Source organism: Piliocolobus tephrosceles, chromosome 2 (genome assembly GCF_002776525.5).
Source record: "Piliocolobus tephrosceles isolate RC106 chromosome 2, ASM277652v3, whole genome shotgun sequence".
Classification (NCBI taxonomy): Eukaryota; Metazoa; Chordata; class Mammalia; order Primates; family Cercopithecidae; genus Piliocolobus; species Piliocolobus tephrosceles.
Genome location: NC_045435.1, coordinates 176,898,716 through 176,918,309, shown reverse-complemented (window position 1 = coordinate 176,918,309; position 19,594 = coordinate 176,898,716). Strand labels below are relative to the sequence as shown.

General features: G+C 39.7%; 1 protein-coding gene across 5 annotated transcripts in view; it reads right to left on the bottom strand.

Moving 5' to 3' along the window:
* VEPH1 (ventricular zone expressed PH domain containing 1) overlaps positions 1 to 10,132 on the bottom strand; it is a 232,380-nt gene extending 222,248 nt beyond the window's left edge. For 2 of the 5 annotated variants that reach the window (XM_023223372.2, XM_023223373.2), the window contains exons 1-2: positions 9,835 to 9,974; positions 1,691 to 1,984 (exon numbers count right to left, since the gene is read on the bottom strand). In XM_023223372.2, the coding sequence (XP_023079140.1) occupies positions 1,691 to 1,828 (138 nt within the window). In that variant the 5' untranslated portion in view covers positions 1,829 to 1,984; positions 9,835 to 9,974. Of the gene's footprint in view, positions 1 to 1,690; positions 1,985 to 5,900; positions 6,166 to 9,834; positions 9,975 to 10,028 lie in introns of those variants that run through there. The other 3 variants (XM_023223374.1, XM_023223371.1, XM_023223376.1) reach the window with 3 other exon arrangements.
* Positions 10,133 to 19,594: the final 9,462 nt, after the last annotated feature.

Genomic DNA, 19,594 nt, shown 5'->3' with positions numbered 1-19,594 from the left:
GGGGTTACAGATAGAGAAATGGAAGAAGTCAGATGTGGTAAAAGTTAGTAGATGAAGAAGACACATCAACTCCTGGCTCTCCAGAACTCCTGGTAGAGTGAGATGCTATTTGGACAGCTTAAGGAATGGACGATGATCCTAATGACAAGGGACTTGCCAGCCTTAATAGTTAACCAGTGGAGCTATATAATAGAACTGAGTCACCAGTCCTAAAATTCTGAATTTGATGTCTGTGAAACAAGCAATTATGGAAACAAAAGAAATAATGATGGCAACAAAAGAAATAACTGGCCACTAGTGACCTCTAGTGGAAGTAGGCTTTAGGGAACCTATGTGATCTTTGATTTCTGTTTTGTTTTGTTTTCCTATTAAGAAGATGAAAACCCAGTGTAATTTTCAGCCAATTTATTTGCAGAGGACTGTGAAAGAAGGGGCTTCTGAAAACAGGACAAAAATCTTACCCAGAAAATGAAAATGTACCAGCAACATGTTGTGCTTTGAGTCAAACTAAGTTGATTAATGTTCTGGAAAAGATGAGGATGAGTAATTGCCATCAAAGACATTACCTGAGAAAAAGAAGAGTTTTTTGAGCAGTGACTTCATTGGTCACTGGGGGGAGTTCGGGATGTTAATGGCAGCCAGCAAGAGAAAATAGGCTTGAAGAGGAGGCTGCATAGGTTGCCAGTGCACCTTTTAAATGTATCTTCTTTGTAACATGGAAGAGCGCTGTTGTTTCTGAAATATGCACACATTTGCCAGTTCAGTATTGTATGGCTTGAGTCCCACCACTTTCCTCTTCCCAATGGGTGTCTGTGCCAAGTGTTGGCAAACACTGCTGAGCTGGGAGGATGTGGGTGGATGCCTGGTGGCCCTAGGCCTTTGAAGTGGGACCAGTCTCATGGAGGGTCCAAGTACAATCAAGACAGTCAATATGAAAGCACACTGGGCACTCCACATCCATCCCCTTTGGGAAGTGCTTTCAGAATACATAATCTTGACATTGAAGAGAAGCAAAGGAATGCAAGGATTGATGGGAGGTTTTACATCTGTCTGATCACACTGGGGACTAATAATGGGTGGGTGGAATTAAATGGCGGGTACAGGGAGCAGGGGTGTGGGTGGGTAGAAAAAGAAGCAAGGGAAAGATAAAAAATAGAGACAATACAGAAGTAAACAGAATCACCGTTATCAAGCCCTGGGCAACTGTCACTTCTGGCAGCAGAGTGATTGTTGTCCTGGTCTCATATTACCTGCGTGGCAGGAGGTGTCATCCTGCCTTCTTTCATTATTCAGCCTCCCCCACACACCCTGCTCTTGTTTACGGATTCTATTGTGCTGCTCTGCAGGTCTGCTTTTCCCTGGATTTGCTCCCTCTCCTCTCAGTGTCATTTCAAGGAAATAAAAATAGCCCCTAAATAATATTTTTGTGAGAATTCCACCCTGGTCTGCAATTTTCAGAATTCTGGTCTTTGTGAGTGCGCAAAAGACAATCTAACTGCCCCCGCTAAGCCATGACTTCCCTACTGTTATTTCTTAGATGCCAACAAAACCACAGAGCAGAGTTAAGAAAGACCAATATTAGTAGTATTTCCTCTTTCCCCTGCAAAGATCCTTCTGCCAGGATATATACATATCTCTACCTCTAGGATAGGCCATTTCAGAGATGTAGTCTGTAACCCAGTTTACTTACTGAAGATGAGCTAATTATCTTAATTTGCTCCAAAGCTTCTGTCAGGCTGTCTTCAATCTCAGAGTCATCTAAGGAGAAGAGGTCTCCAGCTCGTGAAAGATCTTTTTGTCCCAAAACCAGTCTGAACAGTTGATGCATGGTGAGGAGGAGTTTGATCAGTTGACTTTCTACAGACCCAGAGCCATGTGTTTCAGTTATCAGAGGTCAGTAAGACAAAAACATGTAGCAGGAGGTATACTTCTTATTCCATGAAAGGTCATTTTCTCCAGACTTTGAGGTCTTCATTGACACTCTCTGCAAGGGAAACAAATGACACAATATAGCCCCTGGCAGAATGGCATAAGCTCAGAATGTGAACTCGGTGTCCAGCAGAGAGAGAGAGAAAAAAGAAACTTGGAAACATGTGCCTGGAGTAATAGATCCCGGCTTAATGATCTTTAAATGAGCTATTTCCTTGTTTTTGTCTCAAAAAGTCTTGTCAAAAATTACTAGGTTTCTCTAGAATTTAATTTGAACTTTAAAAGTCAACATGAGCCCCACACTTTTCTCCTTTCTATATCCTTCTCTTCTCTCCATGTCACAAGAACAAACAATAATCATGCCTAACACTTGCCAGATTTTCCTCAAACAGATTCTCATGGGAATCAAACAGAAAGGGAGAACAAAAGGAAAAGAGGGAGCATAGGAAACATCTCCTAGACCCACTTCCTAGAACCCTTTCTTCCAGAATCTGGACACAGAAACCAGTGCTTACCCTCTTGGTTGGGCTGCCTTGCTATGCTAGCAGTAGAAGTTCCCCCTCTGTCAGTCAAAAAGCTGTCCTCAGTACTTACCCTACTCCTACGTACTCTATAATCAAGTAGTAATAAAATAAAGGATGCTGCTTAGGAGAATGGCATTAGATATATCTCTACTGAACATGAAGATGAACTTGAACACTTAAATGAACATGATAGCCTTGCCATGAAGGCTAGAAAGAGGGCTTTGAGATCAGGCAACCCTCCCTCTATTCCAGTTGAAATAATAAAGTCCCACTATATTTTTCACCCAATTAACAGTCTACAGAGAGGAGACCAAAGGCACAAATTAGACATCTGATTATTCTCTCAGCTCCCTTCTGGGCCTAATAAAATTACAGACCATTTGCACTGGCAGAGACCTTAGTAATCATTTAAGGGCCGGTGAGGTTTAATGACTTCCCCAAGGCCCCATAATAGCTGTGGCAAGGATAGTCTCCTGATTTCAGTCCAGTGCGCTTCCCTCACAGTTTACAGTAGAGGGGAATCACCTCATACATGTGGGTAACTTACAAATGCAGCCACATGCTTAGTGAGAACCAAGAGTGAGTTATTTAATATAAGCAATAGGCAATTCTGCCTAGCATTTTACTCTGAATGTGTTTGTCAGAAAGAGTGTTAAAAGGGAGAGGAGAATCTGTTGTTCCCTTGGGTAGTCTCAGCCCTCTCCTCTGAGCTATTGTTGTGAGAGCACCTCTCTGTGTTGAATGCAAGTTTAAAGACACATACTCTTTACACAACGTGGCCTCTAAATACAAGCCAAATCTTTAATTAGACACTCAACTAAATAAGCTACCTGTAGTATTCTAAGTGGTACAATTCATGAGTCATAGGGATTTTAAAGAAAATACTGCCTATATGCAATTTTTGTACTATCTACCAGCTTTTGAAAAATGAAGCCTGATACTTAACATGCCTTTATCTATGTACCAGGCATAAACCCTTTGTAAATACTAATTCATCTAATCCTCATAACTATATGAAGATATATCATCCCCACCTTGTAGGTGAGCAACCTGAGGTAGTTAAATAACTACTAAAGTCATGCAGCTACCAAGCTGGAGAACTAGAATTTGAATCCAGAGACCCCAGTAGTGCTAGACTCCAAATTCATAACCATTATGAAATATTGACTCCAGGTAAGATGTGAGGCTACTGTAAGGAGTAAAGGTCCTCAGAGCATTATTAATATTTAGTGATGAAGGTGTGAGCAGGGTTATTAAGCAACAAAATGAATTCCTGTCCCCTTCTACACTGCTCCTGGATCCTTGCCCATTCTCTGCCCTGGGATTTAGAGCAACCAGAGAGCAAGAGAGTCACAAGGAGAAGATGCTTGGAGGAAGAGCAAAGGAGAGTGGTAAGCTTTCAGAGGCAGGTGGAGCACAGAGTGAGGTACTGCAAAGTAGTTTGCACCCTGGGAAATGCGGAAGAGTGAATCACAATATCTCTAAGAAAAATCAGCACAGTGTTTTCCTACATTTTTCTCTTAACACATTTTCCTCCCAGGCTCAGATATTTACAGTGACAAGAGTCTCAATAAAATAATATTCAGGAAAACTGGATGGAAATGACTTCACCTGACCTGTCAGTTTGTTGGACATGTGGCACTCCATGAAGTACATTCAGCTGCCCCAGTCATAGATGCTCAGGAGCTCCAAGAAAGAGCAGACATACGTGCTGGTACAGAGGAGCACCCCCAGGCTTTTCCTGGGCTCTTTCTGCACACTTCACATTTACATGACACCTGCTGTGGAGTCCCACATTCGTGCTTCCAACTTCAGCTGTTACTCTGGAGGGCCCATCACATGCAAAACATTGCTTTGGGCCCTAAACAGAAACATCAAGTTGTTTAACACACAGCCATGCAGGAAAGTTTTCACAAACCTAGGGGTGGAGTGGGGAGAGGTGGGACTTGCACATTATTTTACAAAGGGCTCCTTTGCACATTTTCAACAGTGATCTTCAAAACACCTTGTACAATATGGGAGTGACCAAGAGAAAAATCTCCTGGATGACACAAAAAGAAGTTTGGGGAAGTACAAGGGAGAGAGAAGTCACTTCCAGGGGAAGATGATAATGAATAGCTTCATGGAGGAAATGGCATTTGAGAAGCACCTTTAGGATAACTAAGATTTTTACAGATTTCATTCAATGCACTTGTGCTAAGTCCACACTAAGTCATCTGCTCATCTAGGAACCAAGGTTCAAGTCCCAGCTCAGCTACTCAGTGATTATGGGACCTTTGGTTCATGTTTTTTTCCTTTCTTGAGCCTTGGTTTTCTTATTTGCAAAATGGGGCTAATACACACCTCGTCTGTTTCATCAGGGTGTTTTGAGGGTCACAGGTGATAATGCGTAAAGGAGTCCTTTATAAAATAATGGCATAACTGACATTTGATGGGTGTTTGCCATGTGTCAGGTACTTATCTCAGTGCTTCCCACATACTGAGCCACTTAATTCTTATGACAATTCCATGCAATCAAAAACTGATGTTTAGAGAGGAAAGTAACCACCAGCCTTCAAGAGGCACTTGAAGAGTAAGTTGCCAAGTTAGGATTGAAGGCAGCTGGTCTCTCAGGATAGTTGTATTCATGACTGTGTGAGATAATTATTATTGAGCTGCCTCCCTTCCCATCAGCTCTCATTCAGTGAGTACTTCCACATGCTGCACATCCCTTCCTAGATAAGGACCGGCAAGGCACATTATTTATTTTTCAGCAGCTCTCATTAATATTTTGCTCAGGTGTCTGGCTTCTCCTGCTGATCTTTTTGCAATAGCAGGGAAGGTCAGAGCCAGATCAAATTCTACCTTATGTTTTGAGAAACTCCCTACCCTTATGAATATCATAGTAATGTGGCCTGTGTGCATGTGCACATATACATGCACCATATACACACAAGCACACCATATACACACATGCACATATGTGCACATACCCAAATACTTTCTACACATCAACCTTTTTGCTAGCCACTAGACGCTTCTCTTAGTTCTCCCATCAACTCTGCAGGTAGATATTACCACCTAAGAGGAAACAGGACCAGTAAGGTTAAGTATTATGCCCAAGGTTACACACAGAGACAATATTCACATTCAGGTAGGCCAGACTCCAAAATTTCATACTTTGTATATGATTTTAAAAACTGGTTTATACAATTCTTACTGCCTTTAATTTGCTTCCTTCATAATCTCTTTCCCTAATCTTTAAGGGGTTCTAATCTGAGGCCCACCTTCTCCTTATATAGTTTTTCTTTTGTTTTTTGTTTTTTGTTTTTTTTGTTTTTTTAACAGGTATTTGCTGGCGAATCAGCTTTCTGTAAGGAGAAACAGAAACCACAAAAACAGAAATGACGGCGCCAAACACGGCACGTTTCAGGGAGTCACAGCTGTCCCGCGCAAACTCGACTTTACCTGCGTGCTGCTACTCCTCAAAGGTGCCCTTGCAGTTACTCAGCTGCATGGTTTGAGACTGGGCGGGAGATTCAGGCAGGCTCCGAGGGCACAGCGAGTGGAATCCGCTCAGCTCAGTGAACCTGAAGTTGTTCATTGCGGAGCTGGTGCCGGGTGGAAGAATTCAAGGAATGCAGCCTGATGCCACCGGCAGCCCCAGAGACCGGTCAGGTGACAGGCTGCACCTCACCCAGCGGAGTTACCTCCCAGTGCAATGCTCTGTTTCCTGGGGTGAAACACAAAGCCTGCTCCAGTAAAGGAGAGTTGTTTTTAACAGAGAAAACAGAACTCCCTGTGTTCGTGAAAATCTATACTTTCCCAGGGAAGAATGGGGGGCGGGGACGGGCCACGCAGGAAACAATTTTCAACAGGAACTCAAGCAGGTGAACGGAATGGCTGTAGGGAGCCACCTCTCCGAGCCCCAGGGGAGGAGAAGAGAACTGCAGCCTCATTAACACTTCCCTCTCCCTGAGATTTCACACACGTTTTGGAAACTGAGTGTTCCTCCAGTAAGGGTCACCTCCTAAAGAAAGTATCCCTTTGCTCTGCTTCTAGAGTAATATTACTGAAAGTTTAAGTATGCGGAAAGTTGCTAAGAAACAGAACAAACTTCACAACATACATACTATACTCTCTTTTTTTCGTTATTTGCTGGAAAGCTTTTCATAAAAATCCACGTGGACCAGATATACTGGATTTATACTTTTAAATATTGCAGCAACACTCAGGAAAAAGGTTTATCCTGCTTAATCTACTGACACTCTGATGGAGAGAAAGGCACTGGAACTTTCCTTTATTCTTTAAACAGTTAACAGTGCACTTTAAAAAGCAAAGTATAATAAAAAATAATAATAATAATAAAATAAAATTTTTAAAAAAAGCAAGGTTTTTAAAACTGCATTCTTCTCGACCCCTAAATCATCTGTTCCTGTGGTAGATCTATAGCTATCAAATCATCTCTCTTCTGGCATTGCGTACAGGCAGCTATCCTGCAGATAATCTCATCTTTGTGCTCACTGAAAGGGTGTGATGTGTCTACTCAAAGGGTGTGGTCAGGGTGGCCACAGTTAAAACAGGTCATGTGTTCCAGGAGAACGACCTCATAAATCCGCCTAGACAGTTGGTGATCAATCATATTTTTATGACATCCACATTTGGAGAATTATCCCCTTGAAGAATCCCTTTATAAAAATCAAGAATCCAGTCATTCATGAGTAGCTGTATTTTCTCATTAGTAGTTTTCTAATTTACAAGATACTAATGAAGGCTCCTCTTTTAATGGAATAGATGATAATGCTTTAGCTTTCCCTTTTAATCCTTTATTCCTTATTACTGTTTTTTAATCCCTAGATTTGTATACAGTTTTATTTTTTTAAAGGGTGTAGAGTCCTGAATTAGACACTCTATGGGACTCCACTAAGAAGAGCAGAGTGATAAGAGTATGGGAACCTAGACTCAACTGGGTTCCAAGCTCAGCTATGCCATTATCTGCAGTGTAAATGTGGGCAGGTTAATTAGACTCCCTGAGCCTGCAGTTCCTCCTTTGATCCTGACGATTGTGATATGGGTTGTTGGGAGGTTTAAGGAGATGATGTAAAACATTTAACACAGAGCCTGGCATACGACAACCATAGAAGAAGTGTCAGCATTCATATCCTTAAGAGTACTATTATTCCTATAGATAGTCCACCAGTTAACACATCCCCATGCCATTCCTTTTAAAAATTAATACACAACTGTACTGTTCACCAAATTGAGTTCACAGAGCTAAACATGTTTAGGTTGTTTCCGTTTGTGCCATATTTATACCTTTGTTGTCCTTTCCCTATCTTAGTCATCCTGTCCTTTTCTCTGGGTTGTTCACTTTTCATCTGTAAACTTCACTCTCTTGAATGTGTCCCTGTTGATTTTGGTAACCTTATCTTGTTTCCTAGAGAGATAGTTTTACCGTGATCCTACCCCCACCAAGGTTGAACAATAACAGTGAATGTTTTTACAGAGCAGAAATGGGCCAGGATACAATGTATCTCAAACTTTTTGTGGCTGGGTAATCCAAACACCTGAGTTTTCCATGGAAGTGTAGAACTCCTTCTCATGTTTGTTAGTGAGAAAGGAGTGCCTGTCCAGGGCTCCAGCTACTTTCTTTACTACTTTTCAAGGTGACCTACACTCAATGCCCACTAATAAAACATTAATGGCTTACTCTATTATGCATCTGTAGATTCTGCTAAATGAAAATATACATGAACCGGAGGACTTAATCACCACACTATTGGGACACTGCCTGTAGAATAATTGAAACTCTTGGGGGAGATTTCAATCATCATAATCGACTCAAGAAACCAACTTATTCTGAAGAATTCAGTCTCTAGCTTGCAGCTTAGGTTAGGCTATACCCTGGTTTCCTCACTTCAGAAAACTCTAGAACGGCAATATTTGTTTACATTATGCTTTAGACTACATTACTCTGCATCAAAACATTTTCGTTTTATTCACCTGCATTAAAAATGCTCATTAACAATCTGAGACCTATTTGGGCTCTAGAAACTTTCAATAAAGTTCTCAGATTTTTCCCTTGAAAGAAAGGATTAAAGTTTCTTTTGAAGGAGCATCTTTTTCACACAGCGTGAAAGGACTATAGGAGTTCCCATGGGAATTGGCTGCATACATTTCAGCCCTTCCCACAAGATGTCTATTGTTCCCTGGATGTCTCTGGGCTTCCTTGGCTGTGGCATGCTGCTACACTTCACTTCTACTGAAAGCCTCTGAGGCTGGCTTATTCCCAGTGATGCTAAAGGACTCAGCCCTGTCTTTTTGCTAGAGTGCATACAATCAAAGTTTGTAGCAGGTTTATTTCATAAGTACATGAAAAAAATAGGTTTGGTGACCTATTTAGTCAAGAGCCCAAAAAACGACTTAATTTTGATTACATATTTCAACTTATTAAAACACAAATAGGAAACATTTCCTTCAAAAAGAATGAGAAATACTTCAAGTCTAATAAGCTTTCTAAAATCAAGGCTTTTGTGACTTGTCATAGTTTTATAGTGTATTCATTTTCACCTGTAAATTTTGACTTTGCAGGTCATTTTTGCTCTGGAATAATACAAATCTTGCTGAAAAATCCTAATTCAAATTCTGTGGGTTTGTTCTTCCAGATAATGTACCCAAACTCTCAAACTACATGGAAAACTCACGTTAAATGTATCTTCATTTACATTTAAGTTTCATATACTAAATATATGACCAACTTAAATATTTCTCTAAGTATTTTTTCTGCTTTCTAAATCAAAAATATATAAATGTCATTTAATCCCATCGTTGATTACTACAGCAATTTAAGTGTGTATCTGAAAGAATTAAAAAGTGGTTAGATTTAATTATGATTCGTAAGACATCTGAAACACCAAAGGAAAAAACGGCAGCAAAAACAAACAGTAATGGTGACCCTGTTCAACCCACTGACTATAACGATGCTACAGTATTTAATTTTCTTTGAAAATCCATAGGCAGAGCCACTTTCTTTGCTGGTTGCAAAATGTTGATTGAGGTAAACGAAAGTATAAAATAGAAATGAGACTAGATTATTACAGAGTAAAACAAAAATGCACATAATATGAATCTAGAAGCACAGCTTTCTGCTCCTGAGGCCTAGAGACATGTTTTAATAACCCACAGAGAAGTGGCATTTTTACCCTAATAACTGAAATGCCTGCATACATGGCTAGACACACAGCTCCCAAATGTGCTTTATCTGCATAATCAGCCAGCCCCTGGAAGTTTCTCAGCTCCTTCCTCCTATCCCCCACTCTTTGCCTCTCTGCAGCCTCTGACATTTACTTTAATTAGCTTTTGTTTTTGCGGAACAAAAGGACATGAAAGAAGATAGCCATACCTCTTTGCACAGGAATCTCTGGTCATAGAAAATAGAAGGCAAAATCCTTGATCTTTAGAGCACTGCAGCTGGGACCCATGACCATGCTCAGAGGCAGTCTTGCAGCTGCTGCCAAGTCCCGTGGGCTGCAGCCGTGTCTCCCTGAGCTGCTTGTCAAGCCAGTGGTACGCTTCATTCCCTCCCCATGGGCTCACCATGCAGAATCGGGCAAATGAGTAACTTCTCTTCTCTCTCTCAAACTTCTGCTTAGACCTAACAATTGGCACAAAGCTTCACTTATTTCTACATTAGATTTACAGATTTCTCTGAGCAGATCTGTAGTTTGAAAGAATTGGATTTGCCTAACAACCAGTAATTTAGGTTCTGTTAATGAATAACTAACTTTAAGAAATCAAGGAAGTTTTAGGTTAATATCAGATGCGGGGCCTTTTAGTAGACATTAGGAAAAAGGCTTGGGGAGGGAATGGAGGAAGGGAAGCACTGGAATGAGGTGGTATTTAAGCCAAATATGATAGAAGAAAAATACCACAAAAGAAGCAAAAGGGCTAGTGTGAAGGAGCAAAAGTCTATTTATACTATTGGTATTGCTTATGAAACACACAGCTGAATGAAACTTCCCTGGTAGCACTAGAGGTTTTTCTGAACCCTCATGGTTCCTTCTTGCATCCACCCAAATTTCTAATTCCCTTTCTTTTACCATCCAAATATAGAACTCCTCTTTTCAGACCTAATTCACTGGGGATCCCTCACAAGCACTCCCATATCGCCTCATCTCTCTCTCGTAAGGAGAATGCACTTTAAAACCTCTAATGCATAAATTAATTGATGGTGCCCAGTGGATTATTATATCTGGAGGCTCTTCTTTCCCTTTAAGTGTATGGCCTGGGCTTTCTTCCCTTATTGATCTGAGGTTTTGCCTACACACAAAGTGATAAAATATTTCTGAGCCTCTCCCGACCAGAGCTTTCAGTTAAACCATGTGAGGGTAACAGGGAGGGTGGGGGCGGGGGCTGCAGTGGGGAAAGTCAGGTGTAAGCTGTACAAGTGGACATACAAAGATTTCCATTCAGTGGCAATCATGCTGCATGTAAAAAAATTACTGGCCCAATTAAAAGGACTCTTCATGGGGTGAAAATTACTTTCTCTTGTGTTTGCCACTCAACATTCACTTACTCTACTTCTAGTCAAAACTGCACCCATATTTCCTTTGGGAAACCATGTCCTTTGGGTAGAGTTGATGCCCATAAACAGGATGAGCCTTAATTGGTCTTACCCAAATTAGAGTAATTGCATTCCTGTGATCACAGTGACTAATGCAGAGGAGGTGTGTGACTCCTTCTAGGCCAATGAGAGGACAATGATGACTGCTCAGCTTTGGGAGAAAAAAGTCTAAGCTGCTGGGCTTGATGATAAGAAGGTGTAAGGTCTGGCTGCTATTGCCCTCTTGCCACCAAGAAAACTGTTGACTTCATTTGGGCCCCTTAAACCACCTGCCCCTAATGCTAGCAAGATCTACTCTTCAGTGTACACTAATAAATTGCTTAGTAGCATAAGTGATTTTAGATTGGGTTTTCTGCCATTTACCATTAAAAAATTTCCACTTGACAGAATCAGCCTAACCTGGTTTTGTGAGAGAGCTCTCCTGGGTGCAGCTCATTGAAAAGTAAGTGGACTAAGAGACTCAACAGGAACTATCTATGACAAATGGGCTCCTTCAGTGACAACCACAGGCTTCCTCTGACAACTAGTAGATGCAAGAAAGGCCTGGAAAGGAATGCAGTCATTCAGTGTACCTGAAAACAGGACTTTCTAAATTATTTTTTCCTAACCAGCTATATAATCATTTCCTCAATACTTGAGTCCCCCAAAATAATTGAATTTAATCTTTTAGACTTGCCTGGCAATGCCTAGCCACACACAATTTGACCTCAATAACCTCGCCATGGAATCCATCCATTCATACACAATTTCCAAAAATTTCCTAAAATCACTTAAGCTATTAAGGAATTTATCAGTGGACACTGAAGGGTAGATCTTGCTAGCTTTAGGGGCAGCTGGTTTAGGAGGCCCAAATGAAGTCATCAGGTTTCTTGGTGGCAGAATGGCAACAGCAACCAGATCTTACAACTGTTTGTCAAAAATGTGCTTGAGTAATTAGTTTTACAGAGTATTGTTTTGTCTTTATTTTTCCCCTCTGTTCCTGTCTGACTCTCACTTCTTCCCCTCTTTTGGGAAACTTGAAGTAAAACGTTGTCTGTAACCATAAAAGCAGACAAAGATGTTTTCTTTACAGAAAAGAGGTAAATTCTAAGGCAACTTACATAAGTGAGTTACATATAAACACTGAGAACTTCTGAATGATCTCATTTTCTATAAACAGTTTTTCTTACTTGTAATCCCGAAAGCTCCTGCAAGCGCACCATTTCTATGGTCAGCCTTCCAGCTTTGAAGAGTTCATTGTAGGCACAAAAAGTCAGACACAGTCAGGAACTCCCTTTTAGCTCAGCAAAATAGCATGTGGCATAAACTATGACAGTCAAGTTTCTTTCTTTTTGAGAAGGAGTCTCGCCCTATTGCCCAGGCAGGGGTGCAGTGGCTCAATCTTGGCTCACTGCAACCTCCACCTCCTGGGTTCAAGCAATTCTCCCACCTCAGCCTCTCTAGTAGCTGCAATTATAGGCACACACCACCACACCTGGCTAATTTTTTTTTTTTTTTAGTTTGTTTGTATTTTAGTAGAGATGTTTAGCAGAGATGTTGGCCAGGCTGATCTCGAACTCATGACCTCAAGTGATCCACCAGCCTCAGCCTCCCAAAGTGCTGGGATTACAGGCATGAGCCACCGCATCTGGCCGAAAGTCAAGTTTAAGAACAGAAATAGGGCCCTATGGCTAAGCTTTATTCATTTTGTTTCATTATAATAAAGAATATTTTGATAAAACATACTCCCAAATTAGAGAAGACTCATTATTCTCCCAAACTAGCTCCTCCTTCTGTGTTTATCTTGGCGAGGGCCCTCATCATCTACCAAGTATACAAACAGGAAAGCTGAGTGTCATCCTGTATTTCTCCCCCTCCTTTTCTCACCCACATCCAGTGACTCTCTGGGTCTTCTCTATTCTGTGTCCTTAACATTCTGGATAGATCCCAAGGTAGCCCTTGATGATCCATTTTCTGGTGCTTATTTCCCCATTGTGTAATTTTTCCCACTTGAGTGTAGGTGAGACTTGGGACTTGCTTCTAAGAATAGAAAGAAGTAAGATGATAAAATGCTATTCCTGTGATTACCTTACATTGCTAAGGCTCCATATTGCTGGCAAACTTCCTCTAGAGAGTCTCCTTGCTGGCTTGATGGAGTAACGGGCCATGTTGAGAAAGTCCACATGACAAGGAACTATGAGTAGAGTCTAGGAGTTGAAGGTGGCCTCCAGCCAACAACCAGGAAGAAACCAGGGTCCTCAGTCCTTCAGATACAAATACATGAATTCTTCCAGCAACCTTAGTGAACTTGGAAGATGCCCAGACAAGCTTCCACATGAGAACACAGCTCAGCCAACGCTCCGACTGCAGCCCTGTGAGATTCTAGGCAGAGAAACCATCTAAGCCAAGACTGAACTCTTAGCCCACAGAAAGTATGAATAATAAATGTGTGTTGTTTAAGTAACTAAGTTCATGGTAATTGTTACAGAGTAACAGAAAATGAATATACAACCATTTTCCCCTATCTACTATCACAGATAAATAGCTATTGTCTCTGTAAATTCTTCATCCTTTCTTGTCTGGCTATTGACATTAGTCTCTTCAAAGGTCTCACTGCCTCTAACATGGCCTCTTTAACTCCATTCTCACTTCTGCCACTAAATCAGCTTTCTAAAATAAAATATGATATATGAATCTCTACTTAAAATTTGCAAGTGGCACCCATTACCTGAGGATGAAATAAAATTCCTTTGCTTGGCACACAAGGGATTTTGTAATCTAGTCTGCACCTGACTCTTCATCTTTGCTTTCCCTGCTTATGCACACACAACCCTGTGTAGTGGGGTCACTACATTCAGAATACATCCAAGAGCCTATCACTTTTCACCATCTTTACTACCACTGTTGTCTGTGATCAAAACACCATCATCTCAACTCTAACTTGGATTATTGCAATGGCTCCCTGGATTCTGTCTTTGGTATGTTAAAACATAGTCTAAACAGAGCATCCAGGTGATCCTACTAAAATACAAGTCAGAACTGACTCTCGTCTGTTCAATACGCTGCAATGGAATGGCTCCACATCTCATCCTGAGTCAAAGCCAGAGTCCTTTCAATGATTAACAAAGCACTATATGATACGGCTTCCCCATCTCCCCCACATCTTCAGCTTTATCTCTTACCATTCTTGGTTTTGATCTCTCTGCTCCAGTTACACTGGAGCTACACAGAATTTCCTTGCTAATCCTTGGTCACAGTAGATAAGTCCCACCAGAGAACCTCTGCATTCGCTATTCCCCCTGCCCGGTAGGCTCTTACTCCAGAAGTCCACATGGCTTGCTCCTTCACTTCCTTCATATCTTTACTATACATCACCCATACATGTTTCCCTTGATCACTCTCTGTGAAAGAGCAACAACCCTCCATTCCAGGCATGTTTCATTTCCTGCTTTATTTTCAAATGTTTGTCCATAGCACTTAGTATTAACTGACATACTATAAATTTACTTATTTGTTTCTTTTAAAAAATTATCCTTCTCTTGCCACTGTCTCTAGAATATAAACTTTATGAGGGCAGATACTTTATTTGTTAGGCTGATCCCTAGAGTTTGACATGGTATCTGGCACTTAATATGAACCCGAGTTGTTGAATAAACTTTGAATAAATAGGTGAAGGTAATTTAAGCTCAGTGAAACTCTCCATGCAAAATTGTGATTTGGAAGTAAACAATCTGGTGAAGGATGACTGTAGAAACCACTGTGCCATTGAGTTTGGTAGCAACAACTTCTGTACTTCATGGGCAGACATGGTAGCAAGGACAAGTTCCTGACTCAGCATTGGCACCTGTGGGGGCAGCGGTGGTTTCCCATAGAACCTACTACAGGAGCAGCAGGGGCTCCCTCATAATGCCTGTTCTCCAGTGTGGTTTTGATTATCCAGTTCTCCCAGCAATTTTGTGAACTTCCATTATCATAATAAAATCCATATCTGTTTAGTCAGCCAAGAACTGCTTCTGTCACTTGCAACTAAAAAACCCTGACTGATGATATATACTCATCACTCTCCCTTCTACTTCTGTGCCTTGCTCCTGCCAGTCCCTCAATTTTAAACACCATGATCTGTCTATAAAACGCCAACTCATCTTCCAACCATAACTCTTACCTCTTCCTCTCTGGAAAGATATGCATGCCTAGTGCAGCTGATCACATCTTCCTTTGTCTCCACAGGGTAACTCGTAAAGACCTCTACCATATCATTCTCATTCTCTCCCACTAGCTGACAAGCTCTCAAGGACAGGCATGAGGTTTTAATTCAATTCATCTGAGGAACCTCAGCTCTACTACTATTTGCACAAGGAAATAATTCAATAAAAAAATCCATGAATGAGGCTTTCTTTATAAAAAACATCAATGAAATAACAATTCTATAATTGAAAATAATTCTGATGCAGAAAGAGAGGGATAGCAAAGAAACCTATTGACTGATACGCAAATTTTTCTTGCTAAACAAGAGAAAGAAAGGGGACCTATCCTTTTACTGAAAAAAATGCTAGCCAACCTCATAGGAAAAACAGAGAAAAGACGCAAATTACCAGTATTAGGAATAAATGAATTAACATCACTACAGATTCTGTAGATATTAAAAGGAAAGTAAGACAATTTTATGGAAATTTATGTCAATAAATTCGACAACTTAGATGAAGTGGACAATTCCTTGAAGGAAAAAAACTGTCAAAGCTCACTCTAGAAAAACTAGATAATCAGAATAGCCCTATATTTATTTACTTAAAAATTGAAGGTATACTTAAAAACATTCACATAAAGAAAATTTGAGACACAGATGGCTTCACTGGTATTCTACAAAACAGTTGAGAAAGAAATAATAACCATTATATAGAAATTCTTTCAGAAACTTTATTTCACAACTCATTTCATGAAGCTACCCTTACTCTTATATCAAAACCAGACAGTGTGGTATCAAATCAAGATAGACAGATGAATCGAAACAGAACTCAGAAATAGAGCCACACATGTATAAACAACTGATGTTTGTGTAAAGCCATTTCAGTGGAGAAACAATAGTTTTTTTTCAAAAAACCGTACTGGAACAATTATATATCTATATGTTAAGAAAACACTCTGATCCATAGTTCATTCCACATATAAAAATTAACTTCAAGTAGATCATAAACATAAAAGTTAAAACTATAAATCTTCTAAACTAAAACATAAAACAAAATTTTTATGAACCTGAGTTAAGTAAAGCTTTCTTATATGAGACACCAAAACCATGATTTATTTTTAAAATGTTGATAAATTACTTTATAAAATTAAAATTTTTTGTTCCTCAAAAAATACTGTTAAGAGAATGAAAAGACAAGACATATACTTGGAAAATATATTTGAAAAACATATTGCTGATAGAAGACTTGTATTCAGAATAGATGGTCTCTAGAAAGTCATTTATAATAAAACAAAAAACCTAATAAAAATGGTCACGAGATTTGCATAGGCACTTTGCCAAAGATCTATGGATGAGAAATAAACTTGTGAAAAGATACTCAACATAACTAGCCATTAGGAAAATGAAAAATCAAAACCACAATGAACGACTACTACATAAACCTATTAGAATGTCTAAAATTAAAAAAAAAAAAAAACACACACACACAACAAAAATTAACTCAAGATGGATTAAAGACTTAAATGTAAAACCTAAAACCATAAATCCTAGAAGAAAACTTAGGCAATATCATTCAGGACATAGCCATGAGCAAAGACTCCATGACTAAAACACCAAAAGCAATTGCAACAAAAGGCAAAATTTACATATGAGATCTAATTAAACTAAAGAACTTCTGCACAGCCAAAGAAATTATCATCAGAGTGAACAGGCAACCTATAGAGTGGGAGAAAATTGTTGCAATCTACCCTCTGACAAAGGACTAATATCCAGACATATCTACAAGGAGCTTAAACAAATTTACAAGAAAAAACAACCCCATCAAAAAATAGGCAAAGGATATGAACAGACACTTCTCAAAAGAAGACATTTATATGGTCAACAAACATATGAAAAAAGTTCATCATCACTGGTCATTAGAGAAATGCAAACCAAAACCATAATGAGAGACCATCTCATGCCAGTTAGAATGGCGATCATTAAAAAAATCAGAAAACAACAGATGTTGGAGAGGATGTAGGGAAATAGGAATGCTTTTACACTGTTGGTGGGAGTGTAAACGAGTTCAACCATTGTGGAAGACAGTGTAGCAATTCCTCAAGGATCCTCAAGGATCTAGAACTAGAAATACCAGCAACCCCATTACTGGGTATATATCCAAAGGATTATAAATCATTCTACTATGAAGACACATGCACGTGTATGTTTACTGTAGCACTATTTACAATAGCAAAGATTTGGAACCAACCCAAATGCCCATCAATGATAGACTGGATAAAGAAAATGTGGCCATATACACCACTGAACACTGTGCAGTCATAAAAAAGAATGAGTTCATGTCCTTTGCAGGGACATGGATGAAGCTGGAAACCATCATTCTCAGCAAATTAACACAGGAACAGAAAAGCAAACACCACATGTTCTCACTCATAAGTTGAACAGTGAGAACACATGGACACAGGGAGGGGAACATCATACACCGGGGCCTGTCGGGGGGTGTGGGGAGAGGGGAGGGAGAGCATTAGGGCAAATACCTAATATATGTGGGGCTTAAAACCTAGATGATGGGTTGATGGGTGCAGCAAACCACCATGGCACATGTGTACCTATGTAACAAACTTACTCATTCTGCACATGTATCCCAGAACTTAAAGTATAATAATAACAATAAAAAAACCTGACCATACCAAGTCTTTATGAAGATGAGGGGTAACTGGAACTTCTTATACACTGACGATAGGAATGTAAAGTGGTAAACCACTTTGGAAAAAACGTTTGGCAGTTTCTTAAAAAGTTGCACACAGGTTGAGCATCCCTAATCCAAAACCTGACATTGGAAATATCCAAAATCCAAAACTTTTTGAGCACCAACATAACACACAAAGGAAATGCTCACTGGAGCATTTTGGATTTTAGATTTTTGGATAAGGGATGCTCAACCAGTAAGTTCATGCAAATAGTCCAAAATTTTTTTAAAAAATCTGAACCCCAAAACATTTCTGGTCCCAAGCATTTCTGATAAGAGATTCTCAACCTGTATATGGATTCAGCCTTTCTACATCAGTTTATTTATCCAAGAGAAATGAAAACATATGTCTATGAAAATGCATGTGAATACGTATAGCAGCTTTATTTGTAATGTCCAAAACTAGACAAAAACCAAATGTCTATGAGAAGATGAATGAATAAATAAATTAGGGTATATCTATACAATGGAATACTACTCAGTAATACAAAGGACTGAAATATTTAGATCTAACAACATGGATGAAGCTCAAAATCATTACACAGTGTGAAATAGATAGTAAAAAAAAGGCTACTACAGTATGATCCTATTTAAATAAATTTGTGAAAAATATAAAGTAATCTATAGTTACAGAAAGAAGATCAGTGGTTGCTTGGATATGCTGGGGAGGGGAGCAAGAGCTGTGAGGGAGAAGTTATAAAGAGTCATGAAACTCTTGGAGGGGAGGGTGTGTTCATTGTCTTGATTGGGATAATTTCACAAGTATACATATGTCAAAACCTATAAAAGAGTACACTTTATATATGTACAATTATGTCTATTATAGCTCAACAAAGCTGTTAAAAAATTATCCCCAGTACTGGCAAAGATGAATAAAAGACACATTCTTATACTGTTGGTGTAAATGTAAATCACTATGACTTTTCTGAAGGTCAAGTTGGCTTGTCAAAATCTATAAACATGTGTACCTTTGGATCCCGATATTCAACTCCTAGGACTTGGTTATAAAGACATTCATCATAGTGCTGTGAATGTCTTACAATAGCAAAAAATGGAAAGGAAAAATTCTCTCCAAGACTTGAAGTCAGAGGAACGTGACAGTTCATACAGAAAATAACAACTTCATGTTCCGCTCACAGAAATGGCTTCAGGTGGGAGTCACAAGAGCAGTGGAGGAGTCTCGCCTGATGACTCAGACTCAAAGTCCTGAGGATTTGGGCCCAGCTGTGGCTAATAGTGAAAGCCCCTCCCCTGAGGCTGAACATGTGACAGAGATCTGAGGATCTGAGACCTTGGGGCCAAGCTTGGGGACCACTGAGGCAGGGATCCAAACTTTGAAAGCAGCAGCCCTACAGCAGTCTTGGATAAGAACCTGGGCAATGGACTGGTCCTCAGTGACCCACAGGACGGCATCTACAACACTGATAATGGTAAGCTTGTCAGACTTGATCTCTCTCTCCAGCTGACATTTGGAAGCAAGACTAGCCTAACTGAGAAAACTCCAATTGGAGACAATGGAGTCATGCTTGGCATAAAAGGAAAACATTGTATTTTCTGATAATTAAGAGAAGTGAGAATGTGAACATTAATTATAAAAATGAGACTTTTTATAAAAACATTAAATGTGGCCA